Here is a 20,402-nt window from a genome sequence, read left to right as displayed (position 1 = left end):
TTTTTTTGGCGTTTTTGGGGATTTTTTTGGGATTTATTGGGGATTTTTTGGAGATTTTTTTTTTTTTTTTTGGGATTTTTGGGGATTTTTTGGGTATTTTTTTGGGATTTTATGGGGATTTTTTGGGGAATTTTTAGGATTTTTTCAGATTTTTTTTGTATTTTTGGGGATTTTTTTGGGATTTTTTTGGGGGGATTTTTTGGGATTTTTGGGATTTTTATTGGGGATTTTTGGGGGTTTTGGGGATTTTTTGGGAGGATTTTTTTGGGATTTTATGGGGAGTTTTGGGGGATTTTTGGGGTTTTTTTTTATTATTTTGGGGATTTTTTGGGGGATTTTTTTGTGGTTTTTGGTGCCTTTTTGGGGGATTTTTTGGGATTTTTGGGGGGATTTTTTTGCAATTTTTTTGGGATTTTTTTTGGGGGGGATTTTTGGGGGAGTTTTTTGGGATTTTTTTTATTTTTTTGGAGTTTTTTGCGATTTTTTTTGGATTTTTTAAGGATTATTTCCAATTTTTTTTCGATTTTTTTGGGAATTTTGGGGGATTTTTTTGGATTTTTTGGGATATTTTGGGGATTTTTGGGGATTTTTGGGGATTTTTTGGGGATTTTTTGGGGATTTTTTAGATTTTTAAAAGATTTTTTTGGGGGGACTTTTAGCGATTTTTTGGTGGTTTTTTTTTTTTTTTTAAGTTTTTTTTGGGGGATTTTTGGGGGGGGATTTTTGGAATCCAGTCCCTCCCAGTCCCTCCCAGTTCCCCCCAGTCCCTCCCAGTTCCCTCCAGTCCCTCCCAGTCCATCCCAATCTATCCCAGTCCCTCCCAGTCCATCCCAGTCCATCCCAGTTCCCATCCCAGTCCATCCTACTCCCTCCCAGTCCATCCCAGTCCATCCCAGTCCATCCCAGTTCCCATCCCAGTCCATCCCAGTCCATCCCAGTTCCCATCCCAGTCCATCCCAGTTCCCATCCCAGTCCATCCCAGTCCATCCCAGTTCCCATCCCAGTCCATCCCAGTCCATCCCAGTACATCCCAGTACATCCCAGTCCATCCCAGTCCATCCCACTCCCTCCCAGTTCCCCCCAGTCCATCCCACTCCCTCCCAGTTCCCATCCTAGTCCATCCCAGTCCATCCCAGTCCGTCCCAGTTCATCCCAGTTCATCCCAGTCCATCCCAGTCCGTCCCAGTTCATCCCAGTTCATCCCAGTCCATCCCAGTCCGTCCCAGTCCGTCCCAGTTCATCCCAGTCCATCCCAGTCCGTCCCAGTTCATCCCAGTCCATCCCAGTCCGTCCCAGTCCGTCCCAGTTCATCCCAGTACATCCCAGTCCATCCCAGTCCCCCCCAGTCCCTCCCAGTCCGTCCCAGTTCCCCCCAGTCCCCCCCAGTCCATCCCAATCTATCCCAGTTCCCCCCAGTTCCCCCAGTCCGTACCGACGCTTTTGTCCTTTCCCACTCTCCAGGCCAGGGGTCCCTCGTGGATCATCCGGTGCGAGGTCAGGTCCAGGTTCTGCGGGACCAAATCCATGGAAAACAGCCCAAAATCCACAATAAACACCCCAAAATCCAGGAAAACAGCCCAAAATCCAGGGAAACACCCCAAAATCCACAATAAACACCCCAAAATCCAGGAAAACAGCCCAAAATCCAGGGAAACACCCCAAAATCCACAATAAACACCCCAAAATCCACAATAAACACCCCAAAAGCCAGGAAAACAGCCCAAAATCCACAATAAACACCCCAAAATCCAGGAAAACAGCCCAAAATCCAGGGAAACACCCCAAAATCCACAATAAACACCCCAAAATCCAGGAAAACAGCCCAAAATCCACAATAAACACCCCAAAATCCAGGAAAACAGACCAAAATCCACAATAAACACCCCAAAATCCAGGAAAACAGCCCAAAATCCACAATAAACACCCCAAAATCCAGGAAAACAGCCCAAAATCCAGGGAAACACCCCAAAATCCACAATAAACACCCCAAAATCCAGGAAAACAGCCCAAAATCCAGGGAAACACCCCAAAATCCACAATAAACACCCCAAAATCCAGGAAAACAGCCCAAAATCCACAATAAACACCCCAAAATCCAGGAAAACAGCCCAAAATCCACAATAAACACCCCAAAATCCAGGAAAACAGCCCAAAATCCACAATAAACACCCCAAAATCCATGGAAAACACCCCAAAATCCACAATAAACACCCCAAAATCCAGGAAAACACCCCAAAATCCACAATAAACAACCCAAAATCCAGGGAAACACCCCAAAATCCACAATAAACACCCCAAAATCCACAATAAACACCCCAAAATCCAGGAAAACAGCCCAAAATCCACAATAAACACCCCAAAATCCATGGAAAACATCCCAAAATCCACAATAAACACCCCAAAATCCAGGAAAACACCCCAAAATCCACAATAAACACTCCAAAATCCAGGGAAACAGCCCAAAATCCACAATAAACACCCCAAAATCCACAATAAACACCCCAAAATCCAGGAAAACAGCCCAAAATCCAGGGAAACACCCCAAAATCCACAATAAACACCCCAAAATCCAGGAAAACAGCCCAAAATCCACAATAAACACCCCAAAATCCAGGAAAACAGCCCAAAATCCACAATAAACACCCCAAAATCCAGGAAAACAGCCCAAAATCCACAATAAACAACCCAAAATCCAGGGAAACACCCCAAAATCCACAATAAACACCCCAAAATCCAGGAAAACAGCCCAAAATCCAGGGAAACACCCCAAAATCCACAATAAACACCCCAAAATCCAGGAAAACAGCCCAAAATCCAGGGAAAACACCCCAAAATCCATGGAAACACCCCAAAATCCACAATAAACACCCCAAAATCCAGGGAAACACCCCAAAATCCACAATAAACACCCCAAAATCCACAATAAACACCCCAAAATCCACAATAAACACCCCAAAATCCAGGGAAACACCCCAAAATCCACAATAAACACCCCAAAATCCAGGGAAACACCCCAAAATCCACAATAAACACCCCAAAATCCACAATAAACACCCCAAAATCCAGGAAAACAGCCCAAAATCCAGGGAAACACCCCAAAATCCACAATAAACACCCCAAAATCCATGGAAAACACCCCAAAATCCATGGAAACACCCCAAAATCCAGGGAAAACACCCCAAAATCCATGGAAAACAGCCCAAAATCCATGGAAAACAGCCCAAAATCCATGGAAAACACCCCAAAATCAATGGAAAACACCCCAAAATCCACAATAAACACCCCAAAATCCAGGAAAACAGCCCAAAATCCACAATAAACACCCCAAAATCCAGGAAAACAGCCCAAAATCCACAATAAACACCCCAAAATCCAGGAAAACAGCCCAAAATCCACAATAAACACCCCAAAATCCAGGAAAACAGCCCAAAATCCACAATAAACACCCCAAAATCCATGGAAAACACCCCAAAATCCACAATAAACACCCCAAAATCCAGGAAAACACCCCAAAATCCACAATAAACAACCCAAAATCCAGGGAAACACCCCAAAATCCACAATAAACACCCCAAAATCCACAATAAACACCCCAAAATCCAGGAAAACAGCCCAAAATCCACAATAAACACCCCAAAATCCAGGAAAACAGCCCAAAATCCACAATAAACACCCCAAAATCCATGGAAAACATCCCAAAATCCACAATAAACACCCCAAAATCCAGGAAAACACCCCAAAATCCACAATAAACACTCCAAAATCCAGGGAAACAGCCCAAAATCCACAATAAACACCCCAAAATCCACAATAAACACCCCAAAATCCAGGAAAACAGCCCAAAATCCAGGGAAACAGCCCAAAATCCACAATAAACACCCCAAAATCCAGGAAAACAGCCCAAAATCCACAATAAACACCCCAAAATCCAGGAAAACAGCCCAAAATCCACAATAAACACCCCAAAATCCATGGAAAACACCCCAAAATCCACAATAAACACCCCAAAATCCAGGAAAACACCCCAAAATCCACAATAAACAACCCAAAATCCAGGGAAACACCCCAAAATCCACAATAAACACCCCAAAATCCACAATAAACACCCCAAAATCCAGGAAAACAGCCCAAAATCCAGGGAAACACCCCAAAATCCACAATAAACACCCCAAAATCCAGGAAAACAGCCCAAAATCCAGGGAAAACACCCCAAAATCCATGGAAAACACCCCAAAATCCACAATAAACACCCCAAAATCCAGGGAAACACCCCAAAATCCACAATAAACACCCCAAAATCCACAATAAAAACACCCCAAAATCCACAATAAACACCCCAAAATCCAGGGAAACACCCCAAAATCCACAATAAACACCCCAAAATCCAGGGAAACACCCCAAAATCCACAATAAACACCCCAAAATCCACAATAAACACCCCAAAATCCAGGAAAACAGCCCAAAATCCAGGGAAACACCCCAAAATCCACAATAAACACCCCAAAATCCATGGAAAACACCCCAAAATCCATGGAAACACCCCAAAATCCAGGGAAAACACCCCAAAATCCATGGAAAACAGCCCAAAATCCATGGAAAACAGCCCAAAATCCATGGAAAACACCCCAAAATCAATGGAAAACACCCCAAAATCCAGGGAAAACACCCCCAAATCCATGGAAACACCCCAAAATCCATGGAAACACCCCAAAATTAATGTGAAACACCCCAAAATTCATGTGAAACACCCCAAAATCCAGGGAAACACCCTAAAATCCACAATAAACACCCCAAAATCCAGGGAAAACAGCCCAAAATCCAGGGAAACACCCCAAAATCCAGGGAAACATCCCAAAATCCATGGAAACACCCCAAAATCCATGGAAACACCCCAAAATCCAGGGAAACACCCCAAAATCCATGGAAACACCCCAAAATCCAGGGAAACACCCCAAAATCAATGGAAACACCCCAAAATCCAAGGAAACACCCCAAAATCCAGGGAAACACCCCAAAATCCACGGGAAACACCCCAAAATCCATGGAAAACACCCCAAAATTCATGTGAAACACCCCAAAATCCATGGAAACACCCCAAAATCCAAGGAAACACCCCAAAATCCAGGGAAACACCCCAAAATCCATGGGAAACACCCCAAAATCCAAGGAAACACCCCAAAATCCAGGGAAACACCCCAAAATCCATGGGAAACACCCCAAAATCCAGGGAAAACTCCCCAAAAATTACATTTTTCCCAGGTCATTTTTCCACTGGGACGGGGATTAATGGGAAAAGGGGGAAAACTGGGGGATCCCCATGGAAAAATGGGGGGGAAACGGGGAAAATGGGAGAAATGTAGGTTTCCCATAGAAAAACAGGATTCCCGTGTTAAAACGGGGTTTTCCATGGAAAATTTGGGGATCCCCATAAACATCAGGGGTTCCCCAAGGAAGGGCTGGAATTCCATGGAAAATTGGGAGATTTCCATGGAAAACCGGGGGATCCCCACAAAACCCAGGGGTTCCCACAAAGCCCAGGGGCTCCCCTGGAAGGGCGGGATTTCCATGGAAATTTGGGGATCCCCATATTTGGGAAAGTTGGGAAGCCCCGAAACCCAGATCCCAAATCCTGAATCCCAAATCCCAATCCCAAATCCCCAATCCCCAATCCCAAATCCCCGATCCCCCAATCCCCAATCCCAGATCCCTAATCGCCAATCCCCAATCCCAAACCCCAAATCCCAATCCCCAATCCCAGGTCTCAAATCCCAATCCCCAATCCCCAATCCCCAACCCCACTCCCCAATCCCAAACCCCAAATCCGAGATCCCAAATCCCCAATACCCAAAATCCAATCCCAGATCCTCAATCCCAAATCCCAAACCTCAATCCCAATCCCCAATCCCCAATCCCCAATCCCAAACCCCAAATCCCAAACTCCAATCCCCAATCCCAATCCCAATCCGCACTCCCCGATCCCCAATCCCAATCCTGATCTGAATCCGCACTCCCCGATCCCCAATCCCATTCCCGATCCCAATCCCCACTCCCCGATCCCAGATCCCCAATCCCAAACACGATCCCAATCCTCAATCCCAATCCACACTCCCTGATCCCCAGTCCCAATTCCAATCCCCAAACCCCGATCCCCAATCCCAATTCCCAAACCCCAATCCCAAACCCCAAACCCCAAACCCCAATTTCAATCCCCGATCCCAATCCCAAACCCCAAAACCCAAACCCCAATCCCAGATCCCCAATACCAAATCCCAAACCCCAAACCCGATCCCAATCCCCAGTCCCCAATCCCAGATCCCAAACCCCAATCCCAATCCCCAAACCCCAATCCCACTCCCCAATCCCCACTCCCGATCCCAGTCCCGCTCCCACTCGGCACTCCCTGATCCCAGATCCCAATCCCAATCCCAATCCCCACTCCCCTATCCCAGTCTGCATTCCCCAATCCCCAATCCCAAACCCCAATCAAACCCCAATCCCAATCCCCAAACCCCAATCCCCAATCCCAAACCCCAATTTCAATCCCCGATCCCAATCCCAAACCCCAATCCCCCATTCCCAATCCCCCATCCCCAATCCCCACACCCCAATCCCGAACCTCACTCCTCGATCCCAATCCTCACTCCCCAATCCCACTTGGCACTCCCCGATCCCAGATCCCAATCCCAAACCCCAAACCCCGATCCCAATCCCCATTCCCCAATCCCACTCGGCACTCCCCGATCCCAGATCCCAATCCCAAACCCCAAACCCCGATCCCAATCCCCATTCCCCAATCCCACTCGGCACTCCCCGATCCCAGATCCCAATCCCAATCCCGATCCCACTCCCGCTCCCACTGGGCACTCTGTGATCCCAGATCCCAATCCCGCTCCCACTCCCGCTCCCGCTCGGCACTCCCTGATCCCAATCCCAATCCCACTCGGCACTCTGCGATCCCAGATCCCACTCCCCATCCCAATCCCAATCCCAATCCCACTCCCGCTCCCACTCGGCCCTCCCTGATCCCCGATCCCAATCCCAATCCCAATCCCAATCCCACTCCCAATCCCACTCGGCACTCCGCGATCCCAGATCCCAAACCCCACTCCTGCTCCCGCTGGGCACTCCCCAATCCCAATCCCAATCCCACTCCCGCTCCCGCTCCCGCCGGGCACTCCCCGATCCCAATCCCAATCCCAATCCCACTCCCAGTCCCGCTCCCGCTCCCGCCCCCGCCGGGCACTCCCCAATCCCAATCCCAATCCCAATCCCACTCCCACTCGTGCTCCCGCTCCCGCCGGGCACTCCCCAATCCCAATCCCAATCCCAATCCCACTCCCAGTCCCGCTCCCGCTCCCGCCCCCACCGGGCACTCCCCGATCCCAATCCCAATCCCAATCCCAATCCCACTCCCACTCGTGCTCCCGCTCCCGCCCCCGCCGGGCACTCCCCAATCCCAATCCCAATCCCAATCCCAATCCCACTCCCACTCCCGCTCCCGCCCTCGCCGGGCACTCCCCAATCCCAATCCCACTCCCGCTCCCACTCGGCACTCCCTGATCCCCGATCCCCGATCCCAATCCCAATCCCAATCCCAATCCCAATCCCACTCCCGCTCCCAGATCCCAATCCCGATCCCAGATCCCGCTCCCGCTCGCGCCCCCGCCGGGCACTCCCCGATCCCAATCCCACTCCCGCTCCCAGATCCCAATCCCAATCCCGCTCCCGCTCCCGCCCCTGCCGGGCACTCCCCGATCCCAATCCCACTCCCGCTCCCAGATCCCACTCCCGCTCCCGCTCCCACTCCCGCTCCCGCCCCTGCCGGGCACTCCCCGATCCCAATCCCACTCCCGCTCCCGCTCCCACTCCCGCTCCCGCTCCCGCTGGGCACTCCCCAATCCCAATCCCAATCCCAATCCCACTCCCGCTCCCGCTCCCGCCCCCGCCGGGCACTCCCCAATCCCAATCCCAATCCCAATCCCGCTCCCGCTCCCGCCGGGCACTCCCCGATCCCAATCCCACTCCCCCTCCCAGATCCCAATCCCAATCCCGCTCCCGCTCCCGCCCCTGCCGGGCACTCCCCGATCCCAATCCCACTCCCGCTCCCAGATCCCAATCCCGATCCCAGATCCCGCTCCCGCCCCCGCTGGGCACTCCCCGATCCCAATCCCGCTCCCGCTCCCAGATCCCAATCCCGCTCCCGCTCCCGCTCCCGCTCCCGCCCCCGCCGGGCACTCCCCGATCCCAATCCCGCTCCCGCTCCCAGATCCCAATCCCGCTCCCGCTCCCGCTCCCGCTCCCGCTCGCGCCCCCGCCGGGCACTCCCCGATCCCAATCCCGCTCCCGCTCCCAGATCCCAATCCCGATCCCGCTCCCGCTCGCGCCCCCGCCGGGCACTCCCCGATCCCAATCCCGCTCCCAGATCCCAATCCCGCTCCCGCTCCCGCTCGCGCCCCCGCCGGGCAGGCCGCGCACCCGGAACTGCGCCGCCAGGGGGTTGCTGGTTCTCTCCAGCGCCGACGTGTCCAGGCGCCGCTGGTGCTCCTGCAGGCGCTGCCGGTTCTCGGCGCGCCGCACGGCCTCGTTCACCGCCCGCAGCACGGCGCGGCTGCGCTCCCGCGCACGCAGCAGCTTCTCCTGCTCCGGGGAGCCCGCTGGGAACGGGGAAAAACAATGGGATAACGGGAAAATCCATGGGATAACGGGATCACTGATCCCGAACCCACAGCAGCTTCTCCTGCTCCGGGGAGCCCGCTGGGAACACCGGGAAAATCCATGGGATAACGGGATCACTGATCCCCAACCCACAGCAGCTTCTCCTGCTCCGGGGAGCCCGCTGGGAAAACCGGGAAAATCCATGGGATAACGGGGAAATCCATGGGATAACGGGGAAATCCATGGGATAACGGGGAAAAACGGGACAGGGATCACTGATCCCCAACCCACAGCAGCTTCTCCTGCTCCGGGGAGCCCGCTGGGAACGGGGAAAATCCATGGGATAACGGGGAAATCCATGGGATAACGGGATCACTGATCCCAAACCCACAGCAGCTTCTCCTGCTCTGGGGAGCCCGCTGGGAACACCGGGAAAATCCATGGGATAACGGGGAAATCCATGGGATAACGGGGAAATCCATGGGATAACGGGATCACTGATCCCGGGCTGGGAGCAGCTTCTCCTGCTCCGGGGAGCCTGCTGGGAAAACCGGGAAAGACAATGGGATAATGGGAAAAATCGAGGGAAAAAATCCAGGGGATAATGGGAAAAATCCAGGAGAAAAAATCCAGGGGATAATGGGAAAAATCCAGGAAAAAATCCAGAGGATAACAGGAAAAATGCAGGGAGAAATGCAGGGAGAAACGTGGCGAAATCCAAGGAAATATCCACAGGATAATCCACGGGATAACGGGAAAATCCATGGGATAACAGGATCACTGATCCCGCGCCCGCAGCAGCTTCTCCTGCTCCGGGGAGCCCGCTGGGAATGGGGAAAATCCATGGGATAACGGGAAAATCCATGGGATAACGGGATCACTGATCCCGAACCCACAGCAGCTTCTCCTGCTCCGGCAGCAAAAATTAGGGAAAAAAAATGGTGGGGAAAAAATAGGGAAAACCCAGGGAAAAAGGTGGATTTTACAGGGAAAAGCAGGGGCTTGGCAGGGAGAAGGGGATGAGGAAATCCGGGCTGGAGCCGCGGAATGTTGCGGAGCCGCCGGCCCTACCCGGGGTGCACTTGAGGACGTTCTCCAGCAGCAGCGGGTACTTGGTGAGGCGCTGCATCTCGGCCACCAGCAGGTCCTTCAGCTGCAGCCGCCGGCACTGCGGGTGGCTCTCGGCCTCCTGGAGTTCCCAAATCCCGGAATTCCCGACCCCTCTGGGGCCCGAAATCCCGGAATTCCCGACCCCTCTGCTTCCCCAAACCCCGAAATCCCAGAATTCCCGACCCCTCTGCTTCCCCAAACCCCGAAATCCCGGAATTCCCGACCCCTCTGGTTCCCCAAACCCCGAAATCCCGGAATTCCCGACCCCTCTGGTTCCCCAAACCCCGAAATCCCAGAATTCCTGACCCCTCTGGTTCCCCAAACCCCGAAATCCTGGAATTCCCAACCCCTCTGCTTCCCCAAACCTCGAAATCCCGGAATTCCCGACCCCTCTGCTTCCCCAAACCCCGTAATTCCAGAGTTCCCAACCCCTCTGCTTCGCAAAACCCTCAAATCCCAGAATTCCCGACCCCTCTGCTTCCCCAAATCCCAAAATCCTGGAGTTCCTGACCCCTCTGGTGCCCCAAACCCCAAACCCCCAATCCCGATCCCGATCCCGGACCTGCATGAAGAGCTGGAAGCCCCAATCCCAAATCCCCAATCCTGATCCCAAATCCCGGACCTGCATGAAGAGCTGGAAGCCCCGATCCCCAATCCCAATCCCAAACCCCCGATCCCGATCCCGATCCCAAATCCCGGACCTGCATGAAGAGCTGGAAGCGGCTCTCCTTGCGCTGCTTGGTGCGGATCAGCTCCAGCGCGAGGGACTGCGAGGAGCAGAAGGCGGCGGCCACGCGCTGGAACCGCTCCTTGGCCGCGCCCTCGAACTGGGAGAGCGCCCGGAGTCAGCGCCGGGCCCGGAGCCGCGCGCCGCTCCCGAGATTCCCGGCGTTCCCGAGATTCCCGGCGTTCCCGAGATTCACGGAATTCCCAAGATTCCCGGCGTTCCCGAGATTCCCAGCATTCCCGAGATTCCCGGCATTCCCGAGATTCCCGGCGTTCCCGAGATTCCCGGTGTTCCCGAGATTCACGGAATTCCCAAGATTCACGGCATTCCCGAGATTCCCAGCATTCCCGAGATTCCCGGCATTCCCGAGATTCCCGGCATTCCCGAGATTCACGGAATTCCCGAGATTCCCGGCATTCCCGAGATTCCCGGCATTCCCGAGATTCCCAGCACTCCTGAGATTCCCGGCATTCCCGAGATTCCCGGCACTCCTGAGATTCCCGGCATTTCCAAAATTCCCAGCACTCCCGAGATGCCCGGCATTCCTGAGATTCCCGGCATTCCCGAGATTCCCAGCACTCCCGAGATTCCCGGCATTCCCGAGATTCCCAGCATTCCCAAAATTCCCAGCACTCCTGAGATTCCCGGCACTCCCGAGATTCCCGGCACTCCTGAGATTCACGGCATTCCCAAGATTCCCAGCACTCCTGAGATTCCCAGCATTCCCGAAATTCCCAGCACTTCCGGCACTCCCGAAATTCTCGGCATTCCCAAAATTCTCGGCATTCCCCAAATTCCCAGCATTCCCAAAATTCTCGGCATTCCTGTAATTCCCGGCACTCCCGAGATTCGCGGCATTCCCAAAATTCCCAGCACTCCCAAGATTCACGGGATTCCCAAAATTCCCGGCATTCCCAGCATTCCCTAAATTCCTGCCATTCTCGGCATTCCTGAAATTCCCGGCATTCCCAAAATTCCCAGGATTCCCAAGATTCCTGGGATTCCCAGCACTCCCAAAATTTCCGGCATTCCCGGGATTCCCAAAACTTGCAGCATTCCCGGCATCCCCGAGATTCACGGCATTCCTGAAATTCCCGGCATTCCCAAAATTCCCAGGATGCCCAAGATTTCTGGGATTCCCGGGATTCCCGGGATTCCCAGCACTCCCAAAATTTCCGGCATTCCCGGGATTCCCAAAACTCGCAGCATTCCCGGCATGCCCGGGATTCCTGGCATTCCCGAGATTCCCGGCATTCCCGGGATTCCCGGGATCGCGGCCGCGCTCACCCGGGCCAGCATGAGGTCGCCGATGTCGCCGATGATGGGGCCCTGCTCCTCCCGGAGCCTCCGCATGGATTCCCACAGGGAACCTGGCGGGATTTGGGGATTCGGGCATTTGGGGATTCGGGATTTGGGGATTGGGGATTTGGGGATTCGGGATTTGGGGATTTGGGGATTTGGGGATTTTGGGATATTGGGATTTGGGGATTTGGGATTTGGGGATACTGGGATTTGGGGATTTTGGGATATTGGGATTTGGGGATTTTGGGATATTGGGATTTGGGGATTTGGGGATTTTGGGATTTGGGATTTGGGGATTTTGGGATATTGGGATTTGGGGATTTGGGGATTTGGGGATTTGGGATACTGGGATTTGGGGATTTTGGGATATTGGGATTTGGGGATTTGGGATTTCAGGATTTTGGGGATTTGGGTGTCTGGGAATTTGGGATTTCAGGGATTTGGGATTTCAGGATATTGGAGATTTGGGATTTTGGGGATTTGGGATTTCAGGATTATGGGTGTTTGGGAATTTGGGATTTCAGGGATTTGGGATTTCGGGATTTCGGGATTTCAGGATTTTAGGGATTTTGGGATTTGGGGATTTTGGGGATTTGGGATTTCAGGGATTTCAGGATTTTAGGGATTTGGGGTTTTGGGATTTTAGGGATTTGGGATTTCAGGATTTGGGGATTTGGGGTTTCTGAATTTCAGGGATTTGGGGTTTTGGGATTTTGGGGATTTGGGATTTCAGGATTTCTGGATTTGGGGATTTGGGATTTCAGGATTTGGGTATTTGGGATTTCAGGATTTCAGGATTTGGGTTTTTTTTGGGGATTTGGGGATCTGGGATTTCAGGATTTCAGGATTTGGGGATTTGGGATTTCAGGATTTCAGGATTTGGGGATTTGGGTTTTTTTGGGATTTGGGGATCTGGGATTTCAGGATTTCAGGATTGGGGGTTTTTCGGGGATTTGGGGATCTGGGATTTCAGGATTTCAGGATTTGGGGTTTTTCGGGGATTTGGGGATCTGGGATTTCAGGATTTCAGGATTTGGGGTTTTTCGGGGATTTGGGGATCTGGGATTTCAGGATTTGGGGATCTGGGATTTCAGGATTTCAGGATTTGGGGTTTTTCAGGGATTTGGGGATCTGGGATTTCAGGATTTCAGGATTTGGGGATTTGTGGATCTGGGATTTCAGGATTTCAGGATTGGGGGTTTTTCGGGGATTTGGGGATTTGGGGATCTGGGATTTGGGGATTTCAGGATTTGGGGATTTTGGGATATTGGGATTTGGGATTTGAGGATTCGGGATTTGGGGGATTCGGGATTTGGGGATCTGGGATTTCAGGATTTCAGGATTGGGGGTTTTTCGGGGATTTGGGGATCTGGGATTTCAGGATTTCAGGATTGGGGGTTTTTCGGGGATTTGGGGATCTGGGATTTCAGGATTTCAGGATTGGGGGTTTTTCGGGGATTTGGGGATCTGGGATTTCAGGATTTCAGGATTGGGGGTTTTTCGGGGATTTGGGGATTTCAGGCGGCGGGGATGGGTCTGGGGTCGGGGCCGGCTCTCACTGTGCACGTCGATGAGGTCGGGCAGGTTGGGGAAGAGCAGCCCCAGCTCCTCGCGGCTCAGGAGCTGCTCCCGGCGCAGGCGCTGCAGGAACAGCGAGTCCAGCACGCGCAGGACGCGCAGGTGGGACAGCTCGGTGACAAACAGCTCTGGGGACATTGGGGACATTGGGGACACAGGGACAGCTCGGTGACAAACAGCTCTGGGGACATGGGGACATTGGGGACATTGGGGACATTGGGGACACAGGGACAGCTCGGTGACAAACAGCTCTGGGGACATTGGGGACATTGGGGACATTGGGGACATTGGGGACACAGGGACAGCTCGGTGACAAACAGCTCTGGGGACATTGGGGACATTGGGGACACAGGGACAGCTCGGTGACAAACAGCTCTGGGGACATGGGGACATTGGGGACATTGGGGACACAGGGACAGCTCGGTGACAAACAGCTCTGGGGACATTGGGGACATTGGGGACACAGGGACAGCTCGGTGACAAACAGCTCTGGGGACATGGGGACATTGGGGACATTGGGGACACAGGGACAGCTCGGTGACAAACAGCTCTGGGGACATGGGGACATTGGGGACATTGGGGACACAGGGACAGCTCGGTGACAAACAGCTCTGGGGACATGGGGACATTGGGGACATTGGGGACATTGGGGACACAGGGACAGCTCGGTGACAAACAGCTCTGGGGACATTGGGGACATTGGGGACACAGGGACAGCTCGGTGACAAACAGCTCTGGGGACATGGGGACATTGGGGACATTGGGGACATTGGGGACACAGGGACAGCTCGGTGACAAACAGCTCTGGGGACATTGGGGACATTGGGGACATTGGGGACATTGGGGACACAGGGACAGCTCGGTGACAAACAGCTCTGGGGACATTGGGGACATTGGGGACACAGGGACAGCTCGGTGACAAACAGCTCTGGGGACATGGGGACATGGGGACATTGGGGACATTGGGGACATTGGGGACACAGGGACAGCTCGGTGACAAACAGCTCTGGGGACATGGGGACATTGGGGACATTGGGGACACAGGGACAGCTCGGTGACAAACAGCTCTGGGGACATTGGGGACATTGGGGACACCATTGGGGACATTGGGGACACAGGGACAGCTCGGTGACAAACAGCTCTGGGGACATTGGGGACATTGGGGACACCATTGGGGACATTGGGGACACAGGGACAGCTCGGTGACAAACAGCTCTGGGGACAGCACAGGGACATCGGGGACATTGGGGACACCATTGGGGACATTGGGGACATTGGGGACATTCCCAAAGCTGCCCCAGAGCAGAACCCGACACCCAGGACCAGCCCCAGCAGCCCCAAATCCTGGGAAAAAAACGGGAGTGAGACCCCAAATCCTGGAAAGGGCTGGGAGTGAGACCCCAAATCCCAGGAGACCCCACATCCCAGGAGTGAGACCCAAATCCCAGGAGTGAGACCCCAAATCCAGCATGGAATAGGGAATGAGCCCCCAAATCCTGGAAAGGGCTGGGAGTGAGACCCCAAATCCTGGGAGTGAGACCCCAAATAATGGGAGCAAGACCCCAAATCCCGGGAGTGAGACCCCAAATCCCGGGAATGAGCCCCCAAATCCCAGGAATCAGCCCCCAAATCCAGCATGGAACAGGGAATGAGCCCCCAAATCCCGGGAATCAGCCCCCCAGAAGCATCGCCCCCAGTTCCAGCCTCCCCAGATCCCTGGAACGCCCCCGAATTCCCGGAATTCCCGGATTTCTGTACCGTTGATGACCTCCTGCCGATCCACCTCCCGCTGGGACAGGCTGGCCAGGAGCTCCCGGCTCACCGAGTGCTGCCAGCTCTGGGAACCGGGGGAATTCTGCTGCCAGCCCTGGGAATTGGGCTGGGAATTTTGGGGATTTTGGGATTCGGGATCCGGCTCCAGGTCGGGGCCCTGCTCGTCCTCCAGGAGGTGCGGGAGGAAGGGATCGGCCCCGAGGCCCAGGCTGGGAGAATCCACGCTCCTGGAAATGGGGAAAAGGGGAAAAATTGGGGGGGAAAGGGGGGAAAAAGGAGAAATGGGGGAAAATGGGAGAAAAATGGGGGAAAATGGGAGAAAAATGGGGAAAAATGAGGGGGGAATGGGGAAAATGGGGGAAATGGGGGAAAATGGGGGAAATGGGGAAAAATGGGAGGAAATGGGGGAAAAAGAGGAAATGGGGGAAAAAGGGGGAAAATGGGGGGAAATGGGGAAAAACGGGGGGGAAATGGGGGGGAAATGGGGAAAAATGGGAGAAAATGGGGAAAAAAGGGGGGAAACTGGGGGGGGAATGGGGAAAGAAGGGGGGAAAATGGGAAAAAAGTAGGGGAAAATGGAGAAAACAGGGAAAAGTGGGAATGGGAATTCCAGGGGGGGTCACTCACCTGCGCCCCATCTTTGGCGTGTAGGGGGGGGTGGGATTTTCCAGGGATCTGGGAAAAGAACGGAAAAATCCCCCTGGGGTGTCCCAAAATCCCAAATTTTCCCCGAGCCCGATGAGTTCACCCTCGAAATCCAAGGATTCAACCCCAAATCCCGTTACAGTCCATGGATTTTTCTGCAGGAATTTGGGACCTGAAGGGAAAAAACCCCTCCGTCCAACCCCCTCAATCCCATCCCCAAAAACCCCAAATCCCAAACATCCCCCGATCCCAGTTTCCCCGCCTTTCCCAGATTTCCATCCCAAATCTGGGGCTGGAATTGCGGGAATTTTGGATATTTCCCACCTGTTGGAGAGGCCGGAGGCGCGAATATTCCCGAAAAACCCCAAATCCCAAACACTGCCCTGATCCCCGACGCTCCCGCCTTCCCAGAGTTTGTTCCCAAACCCCAAATCCGGGGCTGGAATTGCGGGAATTGCGGGAATTTTGGCATTTCCCACCTGTTGGAGAGGCTGGAGGCGGAGGAGGAGGCCGAGTGCAGCCGGGGGGTTTCGCTCCCGGTGCTCCCGGCGCTCCCGGCGTTCCCGGTGTCCATGTCCACGTCGCTGCGGGACCGCGGCACCGGCTCGGGGCGCCGCGAGCGCCGCAGCTCCTCCCGCCCCTTCAGCGACTCCGAGCGGCCCAGGCGTACCTCGGCCCGGCAGCTGCTGGAAAGCAGGGAATTCCGGGGGGAAAAATGGGAATTCGGGCAAAAATCCCGGCATTCCAGGCAAAAATCCCCAGGAATTAGGGCAGAAATCCCCCTAAAAGACGGGAAAACCCTCTGAAGTTCTCACCCCGGGAGCTGTTGGGATACAGGGGAGAATTCCGGATTCCTGGCAGAAATCCTGGGATTCGCAGCAAAAAAAAAATCCCCAGGGGGTTTAGAGGGGGATTTTGGGGAAAGCCCTGGAATTTGGGAAAAGCCCCTGGATTTTGGGAAAAGCCCCTGGAATTTGGGAAAAGCCCAGGATTCAGGTGGAAAGCCCTGGATTTTGGGAAACCCCCGGGATTCAGATGCAAAGCCCTGGAATTTGAGGAAAACCCCTGGAATTTGGGAAAAGTCCAGGATTCAGGTGCAAAGCCCTCGATTTTGGGAAAAGCCCTGGGATTCAGGTGCAAAGCCCTGGAATTTGGGGAAAGGCCCTGGGATTTGGGAAAATCCCTGGAATTTTGGGAAAGCCCCGGGACGAGGTGCGCACCCCTGGATTTAGGTGCAAATCCCTGGAATTTTGGGAAAGCCCCGGGACGAGGTGCACACCCCTGGATGAGCTGCAAACCCCTGGAATTTGGGGAAAACACCTGGAATTTTGGGAAAACCCTGGGATTTAGGTGCAAACCCCTAGATTTTGGGAAAAGCCCCTGGAATTTTGGGAAAACCCCTGGGATGAAGTGCACACCCCTGGAATTTGGGGAAAGGCCCTGGAATTTGGGAAAAGCCCAGGATTCAGGTGCAAACCCCTGGATTTAGGTGCACACCCCTGGAATTTTGGGAAAAGCCCCTGGATTTTGGGAAAATCCCGGGATTTTGGGAAAGCCCCGGGACGAGGTGCACAGCCCTGGAATTTGGGGAAAACCCCTGGAATTTGGGGAAAACCCCTGGAATTAGGTGCAAACCCCTGGAATTAGGTGCAAACCCCTGGAATTTTGAGGAAAACCCCTGGAATTTTGGGAAAACCCTGGGATTAAGGTGAAAACCCCTGGAATTTGAGGAAAACCCCTGGAATTTGGGAAAGCCCCTGGACCAGGCGCGCACCCCTGGAATTAGGTGCAAACTCCTGGGATTTGGGGAAAACCCCTGGATTTAGGTGCAAACCCCTGGAATTTTGGGAAAACCCTGGGATTAAGGTGAAAACCGCTGGAATTTGGGGAAAACCCCTGGAATTAGGTGCAAACCCCTGGAATTTTGGGAAAACCCTGGGATTTTGGGGAAAACCCCTGGAATTTTGGGAAAACCCTGGGATTTTGGGGAAAACCCCTGGAATTTGAGGAAAACCCCTGGAATTTGGGAAAGCCCCGGGACCAGGTGCGCATCCCTGGCCTCCCAGGGGCGCGGCCGCTCCCACCTGCCGGGCTCCAGCAGCTCCTCGGGAATGCTGCCGGTGGAGAGGCGCTGCGGGCCCGGCTCCGCCGGCTCCCCGTGCCCGTTCTCAAAGTGCTGGATCATGGTCCGCACGTTCCCCGGCTTCACTGCTGGGAAAATCCCGGAATTCCGGCGCTGGGGGGACCTGCCGGGGCCGCAGAGCCCCGAATTCCCCATCCCCGAACTCCAGATTTCCCACCTCAAATTCCCATCCCGAATTCCCCATCCCCGAACTCCAGATTTCCCACCTCAAATTCCCATCCTGAATTCCCCATCCCCAAACCCCAGATTTCCCACCTCAAATTCCCGTCCCGAATCCCAAATTCCCCATCCCCAAACCCCAGATTTCCCACCTCAAATTCCCGTCCCGAATCCCCAAACCTGATCCTGGTTCTCAAATTTCCCAAATCTGAAATCCTGAAGTCCCTTCCTAAATCTTAAACCCCCAATTTCCCTCCTAAATCCCAAATCCCTAAATCCCAAATCCCATCCCAAATCCTGATCCTAAATCCCAAATTCCTAAATCCCAAATCCCATCCTAAATCCCAAATCTTGATCCTAAATCTCAAATCCTGATCCTAAATCCCAAATTCTTCAATCCCAAATCCCATCCTAAATCCCAAATCCTGATCCTAAATCCCAAATTCCTAAATCCCAAATCCTGATCCTAAATCCTGATCCTAAATCCCAAATTCCTAAATCTCAAATCCCATCCTAAATCCCAAATCCTGATCCTAAATCCCAAATTCCTAAATCCCAAATTCCTAAATCCCAAATCCCATCCTAAATCCCAAATCTTGATCCTAAATCCCAAATCCTGATCCTAAACCCCAAATCCCTAAATTCTAAATTCCTAAATCCCAAATCCTGATCCGAAATCCCAAATTCCTAAATCCCAAATCCCATCCCAAATCCTCATCCTAAATCCCAAATCCTCATCCTAAATCCCAAATTCCTAAATCCCAAATCCTGATCCTAAATCCCAAATCCCAACTCCCCCAAATCCCCAAGTTCCCAGGAATTTCATCAGGGAAGAAAAAATGGGAATAAGCCCCAAAAGCAAGGGAAAAAAAAAGTGGGAAAAATGAAGGAAAAGCAACAAAAAGTTGGGAATTTTTACCTTCGGCGGGGGACAGGGGGACATGAAATGCTGGAAAACAAAGAGGAGATGTCAAAATTCCCAAAATCCCGGGGAAAAAACCGGGAATTCGGGAATGCTGATGGGATGAGAGCGGGAAAAAAACCGGGATGGGAAAATGCAGGAATGATGCCGGGATGTGGGAATTCCAGGGAAATTCCCAGGAAACTTCCCGAAGGACGCCGAGGGAAGGCCTGAGCCATCCCCGGGGAGGCCGGGGCCATTCCCGGGCTCCGGAATTCCGGGAGCACTCACTGCTCTGCGAGGAGCTCCGCGGCTTCCCGATGTATCGCAGGATCGGGTTCTGCCTCTGCTCCTTCTCCTTCTCCTTCCTGGAGCTGCTGCTCTGCTGGGAAACGGTCCTGGAAGCGCTCGGAATCCCCGGCCCAAACCCCAAATCCCCAGCCCAAATCCCAAATTCCCATCCCAAATCCTGAATTCCCGGCCCAAACCCCAAATCCCCATCCTAAATCCCAAATTCCCATCCCAAATCCTGAATTCCCGGCCCAAACCCCAAATCCCCATCCTAAATCCCAAATTCCCATCCCAAATCCTGAATTCCCGGCCCAAACCCCAAATCCCCATCCTAAATCCCAAATTCCCATCCCAAATCCTGAATTCCCGGCCCAAACCCCAAATCCCCATCCCAAATCTTAATAATCCCCAGCCCAATTCCCCAATTCCCATCCCAACCCAACCCCCAAATTCCCAGCCCAAATCCTAAATTCCCATCCCAAATCCTGAATTCTCATCCTAAATCCGAAATTCCCATCCCAAATCCTGAATTCCCACCCCAAATCCTGAATTCCCATCCCAAATCCTGAATTCTCATCCTAAACCCCAAATTCCCAGCCCAAATCCTAAATTCCCATCCCAAATTCCAAATCCACATCCCAAATCCTAAATTCCCATCCCAAATCCTGAATTCCCATCCCAAATCCTGAATTCCCATCCTAAATCCTGAATTCCCATCCCAAATCCCAAATTCCCATCCCAAATCCTGAATTCCCATCCCAAATCCTGAATCGTCATCCCAACCCCCAAATTTTCATCCCAAATCCCAAATTCCCATCCCATCCTGAATTCCTGTCCCAACCCCCAAATTCCCATCCCAAATTCTGAATTCCCATCCCAAATTCCAAATTCCCATCCCAAACCTTAAATCCCATCCCAAATCCTGAATTCCCATCCCAAATCCCCCTCCTAAATCCTAAGTTCACCTCCTAATTCCTAAATCCCCATCCCAAATCCCAAATTTCCCATCCTAAATCCCAAATCCCAGGATTTGGGTCCAAAAAATCCCAGAATTCCGGCCTAAAATTCCCAGGATTTGGGTGAAAATTCCCGGGATTCCCACCAGGCCAGACTCCTGG

General features: G+C 52.9%; 1 protein-coding gene across 1 annotated transcript in view; it reads right to left on the bottom strand.

Annotated features, from left to right (window-relative positions):
* The window catches only part of ARHGEF11 (Rho guanine nucleotide exchange factor 11), a 59,750-nt gene that overhangs the window by 13,970 nt on the left and 25,378 nt on the right, over positions 1-20,402 (bottom strand). The window contains exons 19-30 of the mRNA XM_053966797.1: positions 19,285-19,378; positions 19,012-19,041; positions 17,875-18,001; positions 16,270-16,476; positions 15,773-15,820; positions 15,131-15,372; positions 13,354-13,500; positions 11,780-11,862; positions 10,467-10,592; positions 9,727-9,844; positions 8,476-8,654; positions 1,433-1,508 (exon numbers count right to left, since the gene is read on the bottom strand). Coding sequence (XP_053822772.1) covers positions 1,433-1,508; positions 8,476-8,654; positions 9,727-9,844; positions 10,467-10,592; positions 11,780-11,862; positions 13,354-13,500; positions 15,131-15,372; positions 15,773-15,820; positions 16,270-16,476; positions 17,875-18,001; positions 19,012-19,041; positions 19,285-19,378 — 1,477 coding nt within the window. The remainder of the gene's footprint in view (positions 1-1,432; positions 1,509-8,475; positions 8,655-9,726; positions 9,845-10,466; positions 10,593-11,779; positions 11,863-13,353; positions 13,501-15,130; positions 15,373-15,772; positions 15,821-16,269; positions 16,477-17,874; positions 18,002-19,011; positions 19,042-19,284; positions 19,379-20,402) is intronic.

This window comes from Vidua chalybeata, chromosome 29 (assembly GCF_026979565.1).
Source record: "Vidua chalybeata isolate OUT-0048 chromosome 29, bVidCha1 merged haplotype, whole genome shotgun sequence".
In the NCBI taxonomy this organism is placed as follows: domain Eukaryota; kingdom Metazoa; phylum Chordata; class Aves; order Passeriformes; family Viduidae; genus Vidua; species Vidua chalybeata.
The sequence above is the reverse complement of the archived record's forward strand: the minus strand, read 5'-3'. Positions and strand labels throughout refer to the sequence as shown.